This window comes from Sorex araneus, chromosome 1 (genome assembly GCF_027595985.1).
Source record: "Sorex araneus isolate mSorAra2 chromosome 1, mSorAra2.pri, whole genome shotgun sequence".
Classification (NCBI taxonomy): domain Eukaryota; kingdom Metazoa; phylum Chordata; class Mammalia; order Eulipotyphla; family Soricidae; genus Sorex; species Sorex araneus.
In genome coordinates this window covers 3,554,754-3,571,975 of record NC_073302.1, presented here as the reverse complement: position 1 = coordinate 3,571,975, position 17,222 = coordinate 3,554,754, and the positions used below count along the sequence as shown (strand labels likewise).

The 17,222-nt window shown below is 57.0% G+C and overlaps 1 protein-coding gene across 13 annotated transcripts in view; it reads right to left on the bottom strand.

Annotated features, from left to right (window-relative positions):
* FNBP1 (formin binding protein 1) overlaps positions 1-17,222 on the bottom strand; it is a 127,028-nt gene that overhangs the window by 10,009 nt on the left and 99,797 nt on the right. For 2 of the 13 annotated variants that reach the window (XM_055130578.1, XM_055130491.1), the window contains exons 9-12: positions 15,464-15,661; positions 14,477-14,659; positions 7,074-7,088; positions 3,018-3,127 (exon numbers count right to left, since the gene is read on the bottom strand). In XM_055130578.1, coding sequence (XP_054986553.1) covers positions 3,018-3,127; positions 7,074-7,088; positions 14,477-14,659; positions 15,464-15,661 — 506 coding nt within the window. Of the gene's footprint in view, positions 1-3,017; positions 3,128-7,073; positions 7,089-7,131; positions 9,745-14,476; positions 14,660-15,463; positions 15,662-17,222 lie in introns of those variants that run through there. The other 11 variants (XM_055130514.1, XM_055130523.1, XM_055130533.1 and 8 more) reach the window with 6 other exon arrangements.

Genomic DNA, 17,222 nt, shown 5'->3' with positions numbered 1-17,222 from the left:
CTGTATTTTCGGCCACACCTGGCACTGCTAAAGCTTCCTCCTGACTCTGTGCTTAGGGCTCACTCCTGGCAGAGCTCAGGGTGTCGGAGGTCGAGTCGGGGTCGGCCACCTGCAAGACAAGTGCCCTTCCCTCTGTAGTGTCGCTTTGGAAATGCTCTTGCCTGCAATTCCAGGAAGAAGTCGAACCCCGGGCCCCTAGGAACAAAGAGCTCTCCCAGCTGGAGCCCAGGTGCCCAGGCTTTTCTGCGGGTGCCAGTAGTCGGAAACTTACGGCACATGACCCTCCCCTTCGGCCGCTGCTAACAAGCTTCGGCAAGAAAAAATCCCCACTAATGACACCACACCCGGGGCGTGGGAAAGAATCTAATTAAAAATACAGAAATAACAGGAAACAAGTGTCTGCAGGGCCTGGCCGCCCCTCCCCTCCCCCTCCCCTCTGAGCCGCCTCCTCCTCCGCTCAGGGATGCACCCCCGGGGCCGGGGCTCCTGCAGCTCCTCTGTCCACTGTGGGCCCTACTCGCTCCACCTTCCGTGACCCCCTCTCGGGGACACGCGCCCCTCTTCAAGCAAAAGACTCCAGATTGGGTTTACAGTTCCTTTTGGGGATCGTGCTTTTGGGGTCACACCCAGCAATGTGTAGGGCTTACTCCTGACTCTGCGCTCAGGAATTACTCCTGGTGGTGCTCGGTGACCCTAGGGGATGCCGGGGATTGAACCCAGGTCGGCCCGTGTGCAAGGCAAACACCTACTTGCTGTACTATCGCTCTGGCCCCATACACACGTAAATTGGTTTTGTTTTTGCTTTTTGGATCACACTGGCCATGCACAGGGGTCACTCCTGGCTCTGCACTCAGGAATTACCCCTGGCGGTGCTCAGGGGACCCTATGGGATGCTGGGAATCGAACCCAGGTCGGCCGCGTGCAAGGCAAACGCCCTACCTGCTGTGCTATTGCTCCAGCCCCTACACACGTAAATCTTAAAGAACTATAAAACCCAGGGGCTGGAGCAATAGTACAGCGGGTAGGGCATTTGCCTTGTAAGCAGCCGACCCGGGTTTGATCCCCGGCATCCCACAGGGTCCTCCAAGCACAGCCAGGAGTAATTCCTTTTTTTTTTTTTCTAAATAAATTTACTTATTTATTTATTTATTTATTTTGCTTTCCTTTTTTTTTTTTGGGTCACACCCGGAGATGCACAGGGGTTACTCCTGGCTCTGCACTCAGGAATCACTCCTGGCGGTGCTCAGGGGACCCTATGGGATGCTGGGAATAGAACCCGGGTCAGTCGCATACAAGGCAAACGCCCTACCCGCTGTGCTATTGCTCCAGCCCCAGTAATTCCTTTTTTAAATTTTTTTTTTTTTTTTTGCTTTTTTGGGTCACACCCGGCGATGCACAGGGGTTCCTCCTGGCTCTGCACTCAGGAATTACTCCTGGCATGCTCAGGGGACCATATAGGATGCTGGGAATCGAACCCGGGTCGGCCACATGCAAGGCAAATGTCCTACCCACTGTGCTATCGCTCCAGCCTCCAGGAGTAATTCCTGAGTGCAGAGCCTGGAGTATCCCTTGAGCATTGCTGGATGTGACTCAAAAAGAAAAAAGAAAAGGGAGCCTCACTGAGAGTAGAGCCAGGAGTGAGCCTTGAGCACAGCTAGTGTGGCCTCCGAACCACAGAAAGTATCTTTAAAAAAAGGAAAAAAGAAATGATTCTATTTTTTTGTGCCACACTGAGCTGTGTTCACTAACTAGTCCTGGCTGTGCTCAGGGGATCATACGGGGGCGCTGGGGATCCAACCCAGGTTGGCTGTGTGCAAGGCATGTGCGCTACCCACTGTACTCTCTTTTTGGCCCTTGCTCCTAGTTTGCGGGTTATTGAGACCTACGCTTGCTCATTCCTGTACTTCTGTTGCTGGAATCCAGCTTTCCAGCCAGCTTCCCGGAGCATTTGCGGAATGGAATCTATTGACTTATATAAATGGATTTTCTTCATGCAACCCAGATGTGCTTCACTGGGAGAATGAGCTGCTGTGGCCTTCACAGCTGCAGGGGGCAGAGCCCCTCCCGCCACTTGGTTCTGTCCTTTCCTGAGAGAAGGACATAGGAAAGAGTCCGACACGCGGAGGTCAAGAGCAGAACCTTGGCTACATTTTGAGGGGATGAAGGCCAGGCCCCCAGCTTCAAAATTTCCATCATCGGGGACCGGAGCCATCATCCAGCAGGGAGGGCACTTACATTGCACACAGCTGACCCAGGTCCGATCCCCGGCATCCCATACTGTTCCCTGAGCCCCGCCAGGAGTAATGCCTGAGTGCAGAGCAGGAGTGACCCCTGAGTATTACCACTGTGGCCCAAACACACACACACACACACACACACACACACACACACACACACACACACACACACACACACACACACACACACACACACACACACACACACACACCCCTCCAGTGGATGGAGGCTAGGGAGACAGTATAGCAAGTAGGGTGTTTGGTTTGACCCCTGGCATCCCAAACAGTCCCCCATGTCCCAGGAATTATTCGGGGCCAGGGAAGAGACTATTAATAAAGTGGTTGTTTGGGGACCGGAGAGATGGCTCAGTGGGCTGCGCTCAGGCTTTGATGCAGAACACCTGGGTTCAGTCCCTGGCACGAGTGCCCCCCAGGCGCTGCTGGAGGCAACCTCAACGCACGCAGCCGGGAGAACCCCTGGGCCACCCTCCCGGCGAGGAGCCTCTACTATGGGAAGGGGTGAGTGTGTGTGAGAGAGACAAGAAGCATGAAGATAAAACACTATTTCAGGATTTCTCATCTTTCCAAATTGACCTGAACTCCTGAGAAAATCTACAGCACAGCGGGGAGGGCGTTTGCCTTGCACGTGGCCGACCCGGGTTCGATTCCCAGCATCCCATAGGGTCCCCTGAGCACCGCCAGGAGGAACCCCTGTGCATCGCCGGGTGTGACCCAAAAAGAAAAAAAAGATAAAATCTTCTAACCCCGCCCCACCCCTACCTCTGATCCATCTCCTTCTGGATCTCTTTGTTTAATTCATCCACTTTCTGCTGTAGTTTTTTCCTTCTCTGTTCGGGCGGGAGGTTGCTGAAATCCTCGGGCGTCGCACCCTGTGAACGCAAACAGGAGTGAGCCAGGAGGCGTGCAGGGGGAGATGGGGGGAGATGGGGACCTCGGCGTCTGCACCCGGGAAATCACCGCGAGACCAACCAGGCGTTTTCCCACCACACCCAGCAGAGCGCCAAGTCAGGGCATGCAAAGGCACAGAAACCCCACACCTGCCGCTGCATCTGGGCTGGCCCGACCCGGGAGCAGAAGAAGGGCCGGGTGCAGGGGGGGCGGGGGACGGGACGCTGTGGAGTCCAGCGAGATTGCTGGAACCTTCACTTGCAGCTGCTTGTGGAGGGGCTTTGCCATCAGTCGCTCAGCTCCGAGCCCGCCTCAACTCCTCCAGCCGGGCCGGGGGCCTGGACTCGGCATTCCTGCCCCTGCCCCCAGCTGAGGCCCAGAGTGTCCCTCCCCGAGAAGGGACCGGGGTCCTCAGAGAACGAGGTGGGAACATGTACGGGACTCGCTGCCTGAGCAGATCTGGACCCTCCTTTGGAGGTAGCTTCAGGGAGGGTCAGAAGGGCCCCGTCTCGGGCCCGGCCTCCCCTATGACACCCTCGGGGTAGCTCGATCCCTTCTGGCACACAGCGACTCTCTCCCGGGCCGTAGTGCGTCTCCTGGCGGGCCTGCCCGGGGGTGGCCGAGGGCCGGACCTCGCTGAAGGCCGTTCTCAGGAAAGCCGTTTTTTTTTTTTTTTTTTTAATAGGAAATGGCATATTTATTTACAACTGGATCAAAAAAAGGCATACAGGCATTTTTCTTAATTAAAAATAATAACGATGATTTTAAAAAGTCAGAAAAATGGATGATATTCGAACTCTTTATGAGTCCGTTTTCCCCACAAGCCCCCACGAGAGAATCTCTTTGGGAAAAAAAACAAACAAACCAACCCATGACTGGAAGGAACAAAAGAATTCTCATCATCGGCGCGGGACCCCAGAGGAAGGGTCCGTCTGGGGTCCGGGCAGGGACAGGGCAGCCGCCTGCCACACGGAGCTGGCCTCAGGGCTGTCGCACAGGGCGAAGGAAAGGGCCCCAGCGGAGCCCCAGGGGTCGGCCCCGGCCAGGCCGCCCAGCTGGGCAGCGAGGCCAACGGGCGGCCGCAAGCTAAGGGCACGCGGAGGCGTGTGGCTGTGGCATGCGTGGCGATGGCCGAGTGATGTCACTCTGCCCCGGGCCTGCTCCCAGGCCCATTTGCCTCCACCGTGAACACGAGGCGAACGACTCTCAAATTGGAGCCGATTCGGGCTGCTCTGCGCAGGGGCCCGCGTTCCTCTTACAGCCTTCACGACGTGGTCTTTATTTTTATTTTTTTAATGTGCTGAGCCTGAAGCACTTCATTCCCGTGAGGAATTTTACTTCGAAGGTCTTTTGCTTTGACTGGGGGGAGAGTAGTACCCCCCCCGCCGCCTACTGGCAGTACTTAGGACTTTACTCCTGGCTCTGTGCTCAGGGCTGTGGGGTCCCAGAGGTGCAGGATGGGGTGGGGGCCGGAAGTGGTCTCGGGGATAGAACTGGGGTCAGCAAGGGCTGCACCCCCTGGATTATCTATCTTCTGGCCCCAATAGTTTTATTTCTAAAGGTGGAACTAAAGAAAACCCCGTGTAGCGGCTGGAGCAATAGTACAGCGGGTAGGGCGTTTGCCTTGCATGCAGCCGACCCGGGTTCGATTCCTAGCATCCCATGTGGTCCCCTGAGCACTGCCAGGAGTGATTAAAAAAAAAAAAAACCGTGTAGGTTTGGGGGCGGGGGAGACATCTGAAATATGGTGGTGGGAAGGAGCAATGGTGACGGGACTGGTGCTTGAATATCAAATGTCATGAATTATTGTGAATAACTTTATTTTTTATTTATTTATTTATTTATTTTTTGGGTCACACCCGGCAATGCACAGGGATTACTCCTGGCTCTGCGCTCAGGAATCACCCCTGGAGGTGCTCAGGGGACCCTATGGGATGCTGGGAATCGAACCCAGGTCAGCCGCATGCAAGGCAAACGCCCTACCCGCTGTGCTATCACTCCAGCCCCTATTGTGAATGACTTTATAAAAATTAAATTAAAAAAAAGTGTAAGACAGTGCTTCATCAGGCAGGAAATCTACTAAGCACATTGTCACTATAGACGGACCCTTGGAACAAGCTCCGAGACCCCAGGGAGTGGGGTGGGGGCTGTCCTGAGTGTCCAGCACATGGCCAGGGTCTCTCTGGATTTGTCTTCTGTGCTTTTTTGTTTTGGGGTCACACCTGGTAGCACTCAGGGCTCACTCCTGGTGGGCCCGGGGGACCACGTGGGGTGCCAGGGGTGGAACCCAGGCTGGCCTCATGCAAGGCAAACGCCCTGCCCGCTGTCCTGTAGTATTTTAACCCGCTCAGATTCCAGTCGCCCTGTGGTCAGTGGACTTGGCCAGCAGAGGTATGACGCCCGTGGACAACTCTGGGAATTTCTATCAGCTGCAAAGAAGCCAGGAAGCAACACAGACTTTGCCTCGGCCTTAGAAAGGGGCCGCCCCCTCCGTGGCGGGAACCGAACCCTGATCTCTTATGAACTCAAAAGACTCCATCAGTGAGTGCTCCCTCCTCGGTCAGGAGGCTCATGACACTCTCCGGGTATCTGACCCTGGGAAAGAAAGCTGAGTGACGAACACATCCAAGAAACGTCTTGTCACCGGTGTCTTTTCTTTCTCCTTCTAGAGCCGAAGAAACCTACAAGCTTCTGGAAAGTGTCTTAACAAGGTCATTTCCACGGACGGCCCGTGACTCGCTGTGGCTGTGAAGGAGTTTTGAGTTCGAGCTTTGTGTGTCAGTCGGGACTCTGAACAGGGTGTGACAGTGACTGGTCCTCAGGCTGGACTCAGTCACCCATTCCCGTCTGGACCCTGGGACCCGCTGGTTCTGAAGGTTTGATCCTTTCACACCCGGCCCATTTCACGTGCTTCCAAAAGATACGGCATCGAGCAGCAATTCGATCCCAGGATGGCCGAGTGACCTGGCTCCAGCCGGAGGGAGCCCAAACCATACTGCCCTTGGCCACTCTGTGGCCTCTCAGCCAGAGCGCCCTGGAGAGGCGGGGCTTGAGCCTGGTCCGAAGGGTCTGAGGCCCCCAGTCGGCTGGTCTCAGCCTCCAGACTGTGCGCCTGACTTAAGGGGGGGGGGTCAGGTGCCAGATACTGAGGGGGGCTCATCCCGGCCTCCACCTACGGATACAGACTTACCTATCCGGTACCTCTAAGAGTCACATGGAACGGGGTCCCATGTGCCCAACACCAGTGCAGCGAGTGGCGGCATCAACCGGAAGCCACCGCCCGTGTTCTAGCACGTTCCCGGCTGCAGTGTTGGCGAAAACTCCCTAACTTACACATACTAGCAGCACAGTCCCGGGTTACAGGTTAAAGGTTTCTTTTGGGTCACGTGGGACGATTAGTCGGACCGTTTCCTACGGCTTGACAGTTGAGTATACACAACACGGCATGCCAGGTTAGAAAGCCTTAGCAGGCGATCTTCTCGGCCTGCGGAACCTTCTGGTGAGTTCTGGAGGCAGCTGTTGCCCGAGGCACCAGTGTGTTAATGGAGTACCCTGAGGATTTCCCCCGGGGGTGTCGAGGCGCCTCACTGAGGCGCCTCACTGACTTCCGGGAGGGAGCGTCTCTCCGTGGTTAAAATGGATCTCGATTCAGTCTGATCCAAGAAACGCCCCCGATACTGACACTTCAGGGTTGGCCGACAGCCTCCTCAAGCCCCGATAAAAAGGCAAAACCAAAGCAGGAGTTAAGCGTTAATTGGCTTCAGCGTCCCGGAGGTTAAGGTGGCCTCGATTAGGAGCCGGACTGTTCAGAGAAGCCTCAACCAAAGCAGCCGGCGCCACCCGGGGCCGCGGTGACCAGCCCAGCCCACACGCCACACACCGCGACACCTGCCCACACTAGGACATGCAGTGCGTTCTTGTGCTTACCAGCTTGAGAGAAAGCTTCGTGTGAAAATGAAGGGGACCAGGGGAGAGAGGGCGGGAGGGAGGGAGGGAGGGAGGGGGAGAGAGAGAGAGAAAAAAAGAGAGAGAAACAACATATCAGAAGACTCGACCGATGCACGACGTTAACACGACACATAAAGTCTCCTGGCGCTTGTGACAATGGCCCAGAGGATCTGTGCAGAAGTTGGCACGTGGGGCTGGTCCGGGCCACCGCTCTGCTCGCTGCTGGACTAGCCCCCGTGGCTGGGCTGTGGGCTACGGCACGCTTGCAGTGGACGGGACCAGATCGGGAGCGACAAGGACCAAAGTCACCGTGATGTCACCGTTACCGGGAAAACGGACAGGGGCTGGGAGAGTCTGCAGGGCAACATCCGCGCTGATTTCAGCAGGAGGAAACGTAACGAAGGGGGCTCTGCTGGGGTTTCCTGAGAACAGGGGCCCAGCGCCCCTCTCCTGTTGGGGGTGGGGGGCGGGAGAAACTGATGCAGCCTCGGGGACCGAGGGACTGGCCACAGCTGTCGCGCTGGACTTTGGGCTGGCCGGGGGGAGCGGCCGGATGCAAAGCAGAGGAAAATGCAAAACCAGCACGAACACCTGGTTCTTCACGGGCAGGTGCAACCCTGGAGGCCAGAAGGCAGCAACGTTTTTTTGGGGGGGAAGTTGTTTTGTTTTGTTTGGGGGCCACAGCCGGCAGTGATGGGCGCTTACTCCTGGCTCTGTGCTCGGAGGGCCACGGAGGGTGCCGGGGATCAAAGCCAGCACCTCACCAGCTAGAAAGCAGGATTTAGAGAGTGCCAGGCCGACTTAACTAGCCCTAAAAGTTAGGGGCAAGGAGGGAAGATCCAAAAAAAATCTGTTTGAGCAGCAAGATACCAACAGAAGTGCCCTTTGGTTTAAAACAGGAAAAAGTAAAAATAAATAAATAAAAATAAAACAGGCAACAGGGCAGGGTATCTAAAATTCCTTAATTAGATTAAAAAACTATAATTAGAAAAAATTATGCATATATATATATTTTGGGGGGGGCATATCAAGCTGTGCTCGGGGCTTATCCCTGCGGGCTGGAGGACCCTGTGGGACGCGGGATTGAACCCGAGTTGGCTTGTGCAAGTGTCCTGAGCTCAGGGATCCCTCCTGGCAGGACTCGGGGGACCCTGTCGGGGTTCAACCTGGGTTGGCCACAGGCAAGGCAAACTCTCCCCACGACACTCTCTGCTCCCAGCCCCCACCCCACCCGCCATCTTACTGATGCTCCCTTGGGAGCAGGTGTGCCCCGTCCCCGGGAGGGGGCTGCCAAGGGAAGACGGGCAGGACTGAGCTGGGGGACACGCAGAGCCGGCACCTTGCGAGCTTCTGCACAGATCAAGCGTCACACTGGGGTCAGACAAGACTCACTGTGCACAGGGGACACTCGGTGGACCCCTGCGAAGCACTGTCAAGCCCCCCCCCCCCCACTCCCGGCTCCCTGCCGCTGACCTGAAGACCCGGCCGCTGTCTTGCCAGGCCGCTCCTGTTCCCGAAAGTCACTTTTTTTTTTTTTTTTGCCTTTTGGGTCACACCCGGCGATGCACAGGGGTCACTCCTGGCTCTGCACTCAGGAATCACCCCTGGCGGTGCTCAGGGGATCATATGGGATGCTGGGAATCGAACCCGGGTCGGCCGCGTGCAAGGCAAACGCCCTCCCTGCTGTGCTATAGCTCCAGCCCCAAGTCACTTTTTTTTTTTTTTTTTTTTAAGCATCGCGAGACACAGAATCCGAGCACGGAAATGAGCCGCCCGGGGCCGGTTTCCATGACGGGAGGTCGGGCAGACAGACGGACACTGGAGACACGGGGAAGGCCCGCCTCAGGCCCGCCCCTCCCTGAAGGGACGGGGAGGGCTCTGCAGAGGGAAGCCAGCCAGCCAGACCGTGGCCAAGGGGCCACCCTGTCACCTGGACGCCGCTCCACGGCCTCGGGACGGTCACTGCGGCACCCGGCAGGGCCCCGGAAGCCACACGTACCAGTGACACGAGGGGACACGGGGGCAGTGAGGCCAGGTGTTACCGGGGCGGGCACAGGCACTAACCCCAAGTGCCAAGACAGGGGACAGCGCGGGGACAGTGCTGTTTTGGTGGTGGTGTGGGGGGGTCTGCAGGCGGAGGGCCGGGCTCCCTCCCCGCGGGTCCCTGTGTGCACAAGCGTTTCCCTCCAGAAACCACACGCTGGCGGCTGGCATTCCGCGGTGAGGTCGCACCCAGCAGCACAGCACCGGGCACACCCCCATCGGCCAGGGTTGGTGGGGCTTTGGCTACTGGGCTGCCCTCCCCAGCCGGCCCCCCGCCTCCAGAAGCTTAATCGCTATCAGGAAGGTTCAGCTCTGTGTTATTTCTCAGGCAGATTGTCTTCGGGAAGGGCCTCTGGTCGGACTCTACACGTGGGGCTGTTCCTAGGGTCTGGGTCTCTCCACTGTAAATTTTGTGCTGTGGGTAGAAGCCCACCGGAGCACGCGGGGGAGGGGTCCCCAGTCTTGGTGCTGTGGGAGGAGTTAGTGTCTGTGCCGGGATCGACGGGCCTCCCGGGGAACTTACAACATAATCCCTAGCTTCAAAAGCATGGGTGGGCTGGCCTAGGGTCCTCTTCAGGGAGTCTTTGTGAAAACAGAAGGACTGAGTCTGCCAATGATCAGGGAGAGAACAAGCACAATCAACAAACGAGCGTGACCGGAAGGGAACACCCGACCAGTTAGGATCATCAGTTAGGATTTGCAATTTCTTTGGGTCAGATTTTTTTTTCTTTCTTTTTGGGTCACACCCAGAGATGCTCAGGGGTTACTCCTGGCTCTGCAATCAGGAATTACTCCTGGCGGTGCTCAGGGGACCCTATGGGATGTTGGGAATGGAATCTGGGTCGGCCACGTGCAAGGCAAATGTCCTCCCCGCTGTGCTGTCGCTCCGGCCCCCTTTTGGTCAGCTTTGATGGTCCTCTTGCCACCCTCCTAAACTACTTCTGAAAGGTGGCGGGGGATTGGTTCAAACTTTAGACCCTGAAGTCCGTTGCCAAGAAAATCTTATTGCAGGCAATAAAATTAGAGTCTGTGGATTGCAAGTTGAAAACATCCTATTTGCTGCATTTTTTCTTGGGCTGAAGGCAGAGGGGAAGTGGGGGTTAACAAGCTCGGGGAGCCAGGCGTGCCCCAATGTTCACCCTGAGCCATAGGACGCGGGGAAGCCGCTCACCTTTGCAAACACCAGACCCAGGTTTAATCCCTGGCATCCCACACAGCCTACCCCCTTCTCCCCCGATCTGCCAGGAGAAAAATCCTGAGTTCAGAGCCAGGAGTGACCCCTAAACATCATTGGATGAGGCCGCAAAACTGAAAAGTAATTTCAAAATAAAGCGAAATAGCAGTGACAATTCTGTCATTTTCTTTCTTTTTTTGGGGGGGGGGATTTAGGGGGCTGGTCAGACTGGCAGTGCCAGGGCTTACTCCTCGCCCTCCTGCTCAGCTGGGCAAGCTTCCCACGCGCCGTCCTCTCTCCCCAGCCCTGATTCTATCATTTTCATCATGGCTCATGCACCTTCCAAGCGGAGAGGCTTGAAAACCAAACTGACTTGCCGTGACTTCAGCCTGCTCTACTGCCCGCGGCCGCCCGTGCGAGGGGCTCCCGTTCGTTCCCTTCCTTCTTTCTGCTACTTCTGAGAGGGCTGATGTGAACCTGAGTCAGAACAGGTGGAGCCGGGATGCAGGGAAGCCGGCTGGGGCCCCGCCGCTTGACCGCTACTCCCAGTCTGCACTTAACGCTCCAGAAAAAACACTTTCCACCACTGGGCGGGTGATCCCAGCAGGGGTTTGCTGGGGACAGAGCCCGAGAGGACGAGATGTGATGGGTTTTGCTAATCACGGCTCAAGAAAGAGAAGGAAGTTCCTTCACGCCATCAGCAGGAGCTGCTCCCGTTTGCTGGCGTTTCGTTTACGGGTGTTTGAAGTTCGCACTCCTCGCCAACTTTTTCCTTTTTTTTTTGGTTTTGGGGCTACACCTGGCAGTGCTCAGAGCCGACTCCTGGCTCTGTGCTCAGGAATCCCTCCTGGTGGTCTCTGGGGGCCAGAGGGGGTGCCGGGATCAAACCCAGCTTGTCCACGTGGAGGGCAGGATTCCGCTCTACCATCTCTCCGGCTCCCCCGCCAGCTTTTTTTTTTTTTTTTTTTTTCTTTTTGGGTCACACCCAGCGGTGCTCAGGGGTTACTCCTGGCTTTGCACTCAGGAATTACTTCTGGCAGTGCTTGGGGGACCATATGGGATGCTCCGGCCCCCTCCCCCGTCAGCTTTCGGTGACACTTTTGTGTTTGCTTTTGGACCACACCTGGCCGTGCTCCCGGCTTACTCCCAGCAGTCCTCAGGGATCACTCCCGGCGGTGCTCAGGAGACCGACCATATGGGGTGCTGGGAATCGAACCCGGGTTGGCTGCGTCCAAGGCCAGTGTCTTGCCCACTGCATTCTCTTTCTCTCTCTCTCTCTCTCTCTCTCTCTCTCTCTGGCCCCGTCTTATGCTTCTTGATTACTGGCGTCCTGGGGTCTGTTCCTAACTAAACCTTTCGAGAACACTGGGGAAAAAGCAGGTTCAGAAATCGCTGGAATAAACCAGAGCTGTGCTCTGGTGGGGAAGCGGCTGGAGCGGCTCCGCTCTGCCCAGACCCGACGGGCTCCTGGTCTAGCCAGAGGCCCACTGCTGGGAACGCGACCCCGACGGGCAGACAGCCAGCGACGGGGACACGGGAGGAGGGAGGGCTGGTATCGAGACACCCCTCATCCACCTTCCAAGCTCGTTGCTGCATCTTTAAGAAACTGAAATTGGGATTCTTAAGATACCTGGACACGCTGGGTATCTTTTTTTTTGGGTCAGACCCAGCGATGCTCAGGGGTTGCTCCTGGCTCTGCACTCAGGAATTACCCCTGGCAGTGCTCATAAGGGATGCCGGGCCGGCCGCGTGCAAGGCAAACGCCCTACCTGCTGTACTGTGACTGCGGCCCCTGGTGGGTACCTTTAACTTAGCAAGGTCGACCCCACCGGCACATTCCGGTACATGGATGTACATAAATACATCTGTTTTGGAGGGGGGAGGGCGTGGGCAGTGCCTGGTGGTGCCTGGGGGGGGGGGCTGTGCAGTGCAGGGATGGAGCCGGGGCTGGCTGCATGCAAGGCAATTGCGTAACCCTGACCCTCTCTGGCGCCTGTAAAGCTCTGATATTCTTTCATGTAAAGAACTCTGCAGTTGAAAAAAACAGGGGCATTGCTCCTTATTATTGTTTTTTTTGAGGGGGGGAGGAGGGAGCTACATTGGTGATTCTCTGGGAGTGTTGGGGGGGGACAGATTTTTTTTTTTTTTGGTTTTTTGGTCACACCCGGCGATGCACAGGGGTTACTCCTGGCTCTTCACTCAGGAATTACCCCTGGCAGTGCTCAGGGGACCATATGGGATGCTGGGATTCGAACCCGGGTCGGCTGCGTGCAAGGCAAACGCCCTGCCGTCTGTGCTATTGCTCCAGCCCCGGGGGGGGGGGGGACAGATTGACGCTGAGGGGTTTCGTTTGTTTGGTTTTTAGGTGACACCTGGTGATGCTCAGGGGCCACTCTTGGCTCTGCTCAGGGGGCCCTATGGGATGCCAGGGAACAAATGCGGGTCGGCCGTGTGCACGCCAGCGCCCTCCGCTGTCCTTTCTCTCTGGCCCGTGGTGCTGAGATGGGACTGCAGGGTCGTGGCTGAGCCCCGGGCCAGGCACGGCAACCGCACCGTTCCCCTGGCCCTGCTCTCTCGTTAAATCGAACCCAGTTCAGCCGCGTGCAAGGCAAACGCCCTCCCCGCTGTGCTATATCGCTCCAGCCCCCAGAAAACTTAATGTCTTGCCACATTCCATTTTCTTTTACGGTGCTGGGGAGCACAGCTGGTGGCGCTCCGGGCGGGGGGGGGGGTGTGCAGTGTGAGGGGTCACCCAGCCCCAGCCTTCTCCCCCTGAGCCACAGACTTAGCACTGGACATAGCCTCATCATTCAGCGGAAGGGAGAAGTAAAATGACCCCGATCCAAGGCCGAGACCCAGCTGTCTCGTGGTCATCAGTGAAACAGAACCAGCCCAATGGGCATATTCCAACCCGGAGGCTTGCTCCACCCCCGTATCTCATGCGTCCTTGGAAAACTACCCTGGCCGAGGTGTGGCTTCGTGGGGTCTGCACAGGTGTGAGGCCTGGGTTCAACCCGTGTCCACCAATGCCTCCCTACCCCAATTACTAAATTACTTGTATCCCACATTTCTTCTACAAATCGAACTGGTATTGTAACTGAGTTCTGGATTGATTCTGTGAAACCCTGTGGCAACCCTGGGTCCCAGGGCCCTGGGCTTCAGAGAGGAATCCCCAGAGCAGAAGAAACTGGGCTGTCACACATGCTCGGACAGAGCCCGGGACCCATGTTCCTCTCTCCTGTCCCCCCAGTAACCTAACCAGGAAAGTCAGGTGGGGAGGACACAGAGGCTGCACGGGTAAAGGGAGTGAGCGTCAGCCTGGGTCTGGCTCCGCCCAGTGTGGGGTCTGGCCCTGCCCATCCCAGGTCTGACTCCGCCCAAGCCCGTCTGACTCCGCCCAGTGTGGAGTCTGGCTCCGCCCAGCTCGGGTCCGGTTGGGGTCTGACTCCGCCTGAATCTGTATGACTCCGCCCAGTGTGGGGTCTGGCCCCGCCCAAGTCTGTCGGTCTCCCGCCAGCCTGGGTCTGACTCCGCCCAAGTCTGTCTAAGTCCGCCCAGTGTGGGGTCTGGCCCCGCCCAGTCCGGGCCTGACTCCGCCCGAGTCCATCTGACTCCGCCCAGTGTGAGGCCTGACTCCACCCAGCCCGGGTCTGGCTCCGCCCAGCACAGACGGGCTCCCCAGGATAATGCCGCTCTCCAGTCCCGTTTCCGAGGATGAAGCAGCATGGGGGGCAGTTTCACCTGCACCTGCTAAGTTCTCCAAAGACAGCCGCGGAAACCACAGGAGCTGCTGCTGACACTAATGTTCTTGTGACACACACACAGCGAATAACTTCCCGTGCTCCCGGGCATCCCAATTCCTCTTCACCCGTGTCGGGAGCTCTGCACAGGGACCCCAAGCTTCCTTTTTTGGGGGCAACTCAAGGTAAGATATGAATCATGTTTGGAAGGGGAAGTGGGGAGCAGGGTGCCTGCGCCGGGTCCTGGCTCCCCCAACCCCCGCGCCCCCCTCCCCTTCTGGCCAGCTTCCTTCCTTCTGACGCTAACAGATCACAGGTTCTGATTGTTTCTCACGACAGGGCGAAACACACAAACAGAAGGGGTTTTGGCGAGAGGACAAGCCGACCAGAGCGCACGCGAGCGGGGGGCCCCCAGCAGGACTTACCCCACGCTTCAGGCTCCGGAAGCAGTGGATTTTGGGTTTGGAGATCATGAACTCGTTGAAGCGATGGGAGAGGGGCTCCTTTGGCTGCTTGGGAGACTGGGGGCCGTTGGGAACAGCACAGGATGAGGCAGAGGTGGGAGGAGGGGGGGGAGGCTGATGGGGCGACGTTAGGAGGGACATAAGCTACAGGTGCGAGATGGAACGGTGGCAGAGTGAGAAAAGAACAAAACAAAACAAACCAGAAACGAGGAGATGAGACACAAAACAAAAATAAGCATCAAATCATATTTGAAATCCAAAGACAAACAATTAAATATCGAGGTCGTGGTCCAAAAGGAAAACGTGGCGAATCCGCGAGGGGCAGAGGGAAGCAACAGAGCTGAGTAAGTAAGGCGGGGGGGGGGGGGGCGAGGAGAGTCGAGGAGAAGCTCATGCACTTTCCACATGCCAACTACACGTTAGTCCTCAGGACGGGGGCAGCCGGAGGGTCCCCTCAAGGCCACCTGGACTCTCAGAGCTGGGAAAGAAAGACTGAGCGGGGAGGGGGCGGGGAAGTCAACCGGGAACAGCTCTCGGGAGAGCCCTGGGTTAATGCTCGCATGCACCTGAATCACGCTACACAGGAGAGAGTGTGTCCCTGGAGGTAAAGTGAGCCGAGCCCCGGGAAGCCACTGCAGGGAGGCCGGTCTGGCGGCTCAGTGGTTAGTGACGCCGCGTGGCCCAGGGCGTGGAGGTCAGTGATGTGTTAGTGTGGGTGACGCACACCGGCGGGGGTGCAGCTGAGCTGGAGGGGGGTCGGGGTAGAGGCCCTGCTGTCCCCTGGGGGCGCCGGGCAGGGGAGCGGAGAGCAGAGCCGCCCCCCCGGCCCCACCCTGCTCGCTGTGTCTCTGCAACTACACGTCCAACCTCTCGCCCTCAAGACCAGAAGCCCCGGCGGGCCAGGCCGCGCCTTCGGAACCCGCTCGGCGCCCGGCCCACCAGCACTACCTTGTTTTTCTTGATGAACGGCCAGAGTTTGCCTTTGGATTTGCCCCCGAACTTGAGCTCGGGCTTGCCCTCGCCCCGGGAGCTGGACAGGCTGTTGTCGGACGCCGTGCGCTTCATGGGCTGCGTGTAATCCTCGAACTCGATGTCACCCGGGGGCTCGAACCCTGACTTGTAGGCCTCGATGACCAGCTGGGAGTCCTGCCAAGACACACGCACACACAGACCCGGTCATGGATGTTCCGTGAGAATCTTTTTTTTTTTTTTTAGTTTTTTGGGCCACAACCAGAGATGCTCAGGGATGACTCCTTCTGCACCCAGGAACTACTCCTGGAGGTGCTCGGGAAAATACAAGGGATGCCTGGGAGCGAACCCAAGCTGACCACGGGCCAGGTAAACACCGTCTCCGCTGTCCTGTCACTCAGCCCCCAGCTGCGAATTCTGATGTGCAAACAGAGAGGTTCTTCCACGGAGGCCATGCTGGTCATTAATAAGGTGTTTCTGGGTTACGATCATTAGAGAGAAAGGAGTGTAACTCTAAAGCCCCACGTCTGGGGGAAATTTGGAGACACTTTCCACAGGCATTTTTCTACATTTGGAGAAACAGATTGTAACTGTGAATGACTTTGTGGGGCGGGAGCGATAGCACAGCAGGAAGGGCGCTTGCTTTTGCACACGGTTGGCCCGGGTTCGATCCCTGGCATCCCACAGGGCCCCCCGAGCACCAGCAGGAGTAATTTCTGAGTGCAGAACCAGGAGAAACCCCTGAGCATCGCTGGGGTATGACCCAAAAATAAAACGAAAGTCAAAAAGAATGACTTAGTGCATCTGGGGAACTGTGCAGAGTGTGAACGCGTATGTGTGGTCGGGTTTAATCCCCTGGTGCCACCTGGCCCTGAGTATGCCCACCCCAGCATGCACCCCCCTGCCCAATTATCTTAGCTCCTAATATAGGACATTGAAATCAGGCTTGTTTTGTTTTATTTATTTAATTTATTACTTTGGTCTGGGACCCCACTTGGCGATCCTCAGGGAAAACTCCTGGCTCTGTGCTCAGGAGTCATCCTGACCATGTGGGAGACCAGGATCAAACCCTGGTTGGCCGTGCGCAAGGCAAGCCCACCACCTGCTGTACTAGCTCTCAACGTAAGGAGCCAGACAGGTAGTGCAACAGGTAGGCCATCTGCCTTGCATGTGGCCCACCCAATTTCGATCCCCGGCATCCCATATGGTCCTCAAGCACAGAAGTGATTCCTGAGCACTGAGCCAGGAGTAACCCCTGAGCATGGCTGGATATGACTCAAACGAAAATAAACAAGAAATCCACTTATAATCCCCACTATTGTCCGTGAAGACTCCTCTGGGGCTGGAAAGAAAGTACCGGGTGGAGGCACTTGTCCTGCACGGGGCTGGCCTTGGTTCAATCCTGGGCACCACATATGTGATGCTGAGCACTTCCAGGAGTGCTCCCTGAGCACAGAGCTGGGAGTACTCCCCCAAGTACCACTGGGTGTGGACCAAAAACAAAAACAAAAAAAGACAAGACCCCTCTGGCTAGACAGACAGAGCAGGGGCACGGCTGGCAGTAAGGCAGCACCGGGCCCCCAGGCCCCTCCAGAAAAGGAGGCCCCCACAGAGACTTACCGGTGCCTACTGTCATGTGTTTGGTGTGGGGGACGGGGCTGGAGGGCGAGTTGAGTCACACCCCAGGGGTGTCTGGGGGCCCCATGTGGTGTCGGGGATTTGAACCCGGGTTGCAGCC